This window comes from Solanum tuberosum, unplaced genomic scaffold (assembly GCF_000226075.1).
Source record: "Solanum tuberosum cultivar DM 1-3 516 R44 unplaced genomic scaffold, SolTub_3.0 scf00174, whole genome shotgun sequence".
Classification (NCBI taxonomy): Eukaryota; Viridiplantae; Streptophyta; class Magnoliopsida; order Solanales; family Solanaceae; genus Solanum; species Solanum tuberosum.
In genome coordinates this window covers 966,594-972,725 of record NW_006239103.1, presented here as the reverse complement: position 1 = coordinate 972,725, position 6,132 = coordinate 966,594, and the positions used below count along the sequence as shown (strand labels likewise).

The following is a 6,132-nucleotide window of genomic DNA, read 5'->3' as shown; positions in this document are numbered from 1 at the left end:
AGATCCACCTTTATATATATGATTATGTTCTATATAATAGTAAATCATTAGCCGTCACGCAACTACAATACATACAGAAATTTGAACTTTATTTGAAGAGTACACTTGTCATGCCTAGTATAACTAGTATAATTAATAGAATTTTTAAAAAATATTTTCCATATAGCTAAACTTTTTCTAACCTATAAAACTATGATATATGCTTTATAAATTTTTCCATAATTATTCCATCCATGGAGAGAATTAAGGAAAATAGTCCTAGTATCCTAATATTTCCATGGTTAGGTTTTGGCCATGTAAATCCCTTTTTGGCACTAGCCAAGAAATTATCAAAAATGAATTTTCACATATATTTTCTTTCTACATCAATTATTCTCAAATCTATCAAGGAAACCCTAGATAAAAACTCAACTAATTATAATCTCTCCATACAACTTGTTGAATTTCACTTGCCTTATTTGCATGAGTTACCTCCTCACTACCATACAACTAAAGACCTCCCTCCCCATCTCCATTCCACTCTCATTCAAGCCTTCCAAATGGCTTCTTCCGAATTTCCAAGCATAATTGAAACCCTAAAACCTAACCTGATTATATATGATGGGTTCCAACCATGGGTAGCAACTATGGCTTCATCATGTAATATTCATGCTATTATGTTTTATGTTTCTTCAACTTCAGGTCTTGCCTACCTTTACCACCAATTTCTTCATGGGACTTCAAACCTTACATCATTTCCTTTTACTTCCATATACCTTCATGACTGTGAGATCAAGAAATTAGGCATACAACCGATAAAACCACGTGATGAGAAAGCTTTTGCATACATGATCCTTAAATCTTTTGAACAATCTCACAACATTATTTTGTTGAACACTTGTAGGGATATTGAGGGAAAGTATATAGATTATGTTTCTACCATAGGAAAGAAGGAGTTGATACCAATTGGACCATTAATTCGCGAGGCGACCATAGGTGAGGAGGAGGATTGGGGGACAATTCAATCATGGCTAGATAAGAAGGATAAATTATCATGTGTTTATGTATCATTTGGAAGTGAAAGCTTCTTGTCAAAGCAAGAAATTGAAGCAATAGCAAAAGGGCTCGAGCTAAGCAAAGTTAATTTTATTTGGACAATCAAATTTCCAAAAGGGGTGAACACAACAATGGAAGAAATGGTTCCACAAGGTTTTCTTGAAAGTACAAAGGGAAAAGGGATGGTTATTGAAGGATGGGCACCACAAAGTCTAATTTTGAACCATTCAAGCATTGGAGGTTTTATAACTCATTGCGGATGGAACTCGATTTTAGAAAGCATGAGTTTTGGCATACCAATAATAGCCATGCCTATTAATCATGATCAACCATTGAATTCAAGATTAGTGGAGGAACTTGGAATAGGGGTGGAGATTTTGAGAGGTGAAAATGGGAAAATAATGAAAGAAGAGGTGGAAAAAGGAATAAGGAAGGTGGTAGAGGAGAAGACTAGGAAACAAGTAAATTTGAAGGCAATGCAATTGAGTGAGAAGATAAAATTGAAAGGGGAGAAAGCTACTGATGAAGGGGTTAAAAAGTTGTTGAAGCTATTATGTTGATTTATAAGAGAATGATAATGATGAATTGGATTGAATTTGGACACCATAAGTATTTAGATATTAATAAAGATTGAAATAAGAGAATTTAATATACAAATTGTATTGAATGATGTAATCTAGAGATAGGTTTCTCAAGATCATATTGTCTTATATAGTTGGTCTAAGTAAGGTTAAAACGACACCACTTAATCCTACTTAAAACTTGAAAACCCCAAAGTACCCCTAACTAATCCTTTGAAACTGCCTATAGGTGACCACCCACAACCCCACGACCACGGTCCGTGGATAGACCCACGTGGCGTGCTGGTGAACCATGGGTGGGTTTACTGGAGCTTGGTTTTTGAGTCCTTGGCCTACGAACCCTCACCCACGGGGTGTGGGTGGACCAACGGGGGGTAGGTCCCCACGTAGGTCACTGTTTTGGGCAGTTTTGCTAAGGTCCATTTCAAGGGCCCTTGGTTGGTCCTTGAGGAGTTGTACCTTGACGTTCTAATCCGAAACCCTTCATTTTATGTACGGGGAGTTATTCACAACTCTAACCGTCACGTCAAGCTCTTGTATAGCCTACTAGTTTGCGAGGTGTTACAATATCTCTCCCTTGGGAACATTCATCCTCGAATGACGTTCTAGGCACTTCTTAAGGTCATGACTCTAGACTAGCAACCCATCATGCATACAACACATCTAAATGCACACAACCAATGAGGAAAACATCAACTCCAAGCTAAACATACTCAATGCAATACAAGGAAAAAAGAACTACATCCAACAACCCAAAAATGCATAAAATTTAACATCTACTCATGTTCAAGGAGGAACTACCATCTCTGAACTAAAACGTGCTCAACACACTCTCATGAAGCTCATATGCAATTTACTCTCAAAAGCATCTATTCTTGGAGGAATCTCTCAACTCCGAACTAAGGCATGCTCATCAACTCACCTCATGAAGTCTATAGGCAACTTATACTCAATGCACTACAACATGAGGAAATAAATCATGTAAACTCATTTTCTTTCAAAACACTAGTTTTTATGAACATGCATCACATAAGAAGATCATGGAAACACCTAAAACTCACATGACTTCATATATAGCTAAACCATGAACATTAAGAACATTCAACGACCTTGCTAACTAAGCACATCATCTCCCCCTTGGGAGCAAGCCTAAACGGACTTTCTAAGCATCATTTATTTCAATTCAACTAAGGTCGGATTAAGTTATCACTAAGCTTTCACATTCATCACACAATATGACTCCAAACCATGATGAACTATACAACTACCCTTCATAGGAATCTACTCAATTATCATATCTAGGCATTATCTAAACACCCTATTCTTCAAGTCTTCACCAACATATCCAAAGCTCAAAATGGCCAAGTAGGGTTCTACTATCAACAACATATAACAATAACGTAGCCCACTCATACTCAAGACAACATTGAAGTCTAACATATAAAGTCACAAAAGATTAAACAATATCGGAATCTAGTAAAGCATAAGGCACATACCGGTATCAACATCCGGAGGACACTCTTGTTCACCTCTAGCTTGGAGAGCATAAAACCTATTCTTCTTTGGAGCATTCCCATCCGAACCACTAAAAGCAACTTTCTTATCCTCTCTTCCCTTAGCCTTAAGCACCGGGCAATCTCTCATTTTGTGACCACTTTTTCCACAATCATAACAACCATCCATGCCGGCTAGGCACCTACCATGGTGATTCCTTCTACACTTGGTGCAAGTAGGCTTAGGTAATGTAAACCCACCACCTTTCTCTTGGTTAAATCTAGGGGTATTAGGAACATCTTGACCGGAATACCTTTGTTTAAACTTATGTATACCTTGTCCATCGGATCTAGCATTGGAGAAGTTCTCATCACCGGTCCTAACTCTTTTCACCTCCCTATTTTTTTTCTCGAGTTTTGACTTCTCAATTTATTGGGCGTACACCATAAGACGTGAGATATCCACATCATGATGGAGCATTGTCGTACGAAATTCTTTTGCTACCATATATAACACGCCCATCAAAACCCTACTCATCTTATCCCTCAAATCTGTCACCATAGTTGGAGCATACTTGGACAATTGAGTGAACTTTAGGGCATACTCTTTAAAACTCGTGCTACCTTGCCTAAGGTTAATTAACTCTTCCACCTTAGCTTCCCTCAACTCTCGGGGAAAGAACCTATCAAGAAATGCTAGTTTGAACACTTCCCACTCTATGGAGCCGCTTCTACTAGCCTCCCATCTTTCCATTGTTTATACCATATTTGAGCAACATCCTTCAATTGGTAAGCGGCTAGCTCCGCTTTTTCTACCGAAGTCACCCACATGATAGCAAGTACCTTATAAACCTCATATATAAACCCTTTAGGATCCTATTCCACTTTGGAGCCATAAAACTTCAGAGGGTTCATCCTCATAAAATCCCTCACTCTTGAAGCAGCCATGCCCACTATTGGGTTCACCGGAGCTACCACCTTCCTATTCACTTGTGCCGTCATGGCTTGAGCCAACATTTGAAAGGCCGACCTAATCTCCGCATTCGACATAGCCGAAGGATCAATTGGAGCTTGAGGAGGAGATTGGATAAGAACTTCTTGCTCATCATTGCCTTCCTCGTTCCTCCTAGCATGAGCCCTTGTAGTAGTCATATCCTGAAAACCATAGGGCACGGGTTAGGAGAAAGACCTAATAGAGTTAAACTCTATGGCACGGGTTAGAGAGTAAATAAGTAAGATTTCCTAATCATATAATAGCTTCACATTCATAAATGTGGCACGCTTAACACTTATGAACAAGACTCTACTAGACATAGTTTGAGACATCCTAGAACCATTCTAAACCTCGTGTTGTGATTACCAAGTTTGTCACGGCCCAGGGGTACACCCTAGATGTAACATGGCACATAGAACCCCGAAGGACTCAATGTAAGTCACGTAGCATATCATAACATAATATAATAGAAAAGTGCAAAAATTAAAAACATTTTCCCATACAATCGAAGTCTTTTATAAAAGCAAGTGGAAGTCTATAACACTTTGTCTCAAACCATCTAAAACAACTTGAATATATTTGGGACGCAGCTCATACAAAATTCTAAAACATAAAAGAAAGACATAAAGGAAATGTGATCACATACTCGATGCTATGAGGACTCACCAAGTCTTCAACTCCTTGTTCTACTAGAAACCTAGCCATGGAGATGGAACTCAAGATCACCAGACCCTACATTTGATAAGAATGTAGGCAAGAGTATGGTTAGTACAAATTGTACTAAATATGATAGCTAGCATAACATCATAAGAGCATAACAACATGATCATAAGCATAATCTCCAATATAGACATAATATAAGCATTAGTCAACATAAGGCATAATCTATAAATATAAGAGATACATCATATTCATAAGCATAGCTATTACTTAGATCTTCATAACATAAGAGAACTATTTCTCAAGTAACCTCAAGTCATACTTGTGCAATGCATAGATAAGACCCTATAATCTCACCCATACTAAGTATCACTTTTAGGCCATCATAATCTTACTTACCATCTTTGGATCTCATTCTTAGCTTAATTCTCATAGACAAGGGAACCTTCACCTTTAGTCAAACATATCAATGAAGGCAACTATAGCAACAATCCAAGCTAATCTATCATCATAACAAGTAAATCTCATCTTAAAACATACTTACGATACTTCCTTGAAGTAACCTTGTTTCATCATAACTATGCTACTTTGATTGAGGACTAGTCAATCCTTAGCTATTTCTACTATTCACGAAAGTCATATCATCTTACCAATCCAAGCTAAATCATTATCTATGGAAGAATACTACTTTACTAATCCAAGCTAAGCATACAACATATAAGAGAAACACTCCATAAATAACTCCAAGTCATACTTGTGCAATGCATGGATAAGACCCCATAATACCACCCATACTAAGTACCACTTTAGGCCATCATACAGAAATGATTAATAGTAATCATTTCTAGGCAACCAAGGAATAACATCCTATTAGGCTAGACCAAGCTTCCATGGAAAGCATAGTATCATGCAAGTCCAAGCTATTCAAGGAAGAGCACTATTGCTCCATCCTAACTACCATTAAATGATTTGGCCTAACCAAGTCATGCTACTATGCAAGTATACCATGATACTAGTGCAAGCTATCCTTAGGAAGAGTATGTGTAACACCCTGGAAATTTTTTGAGCTAAGACTCGAATCATCCTTCGTAGTGAGTAAGTTTTTACCAAGGAATTTAAATTTTTCCTAAGTGCTAAGGTCACTAGATGTAGCACCTTGAGTTCCAAGAAGAACTAGAGAGAATTCATTGAAGTCATTCCTAAGCTCTTCTATATTTTAGGTCAACTTCAAAAGACCATAACTCTCAGTACATGATGATTTATGCGTGCCATAAGATGTAAAATGAAAGGTCTTTGAATTATATTTCCAACGCCACCGAGTTTGTTAAGTTTCAAGGTCGAATGAGTGAGATATTCCCTTTTGAAGTCA

The 6,132-nt window shown here is 37.6% G+C and overlaps 1 protein-coding gene across 1 annotated transcript; it reads left to right on the top strand.

The window, feature by feature from the left end:
* Positions 1 to 233: 233 nt before the first annotated feature.
* Positions 234 to 1,714, top strand: LOC107061904 (beta-D-glucosyl crocetin beta-1,6-glucosyltransferase-like). Its single transcript, XM_015311873.1, has one exon. It carries the CDS (start codon positions 234 to 236, stop codon positions 1,593 to 1,595), a length of 1,362 nt encoding a protein of 453 aa, XP_015167359.1. The 3' UTR covers positions 1,596 to 1,714.
* Positions 1,715 to 6,132: the final 4,418 nt, after the last annotated feature.

What these genes read in the sequence shown, in the direction of transcription:
- LOC107061904 (XM_015311873.1), top strand. Translation starts at nt 234, where the DNA reads ATGGAGAGAATTAAGGAAAATAGTCCTAGTATCCTAATATTTCCATGG.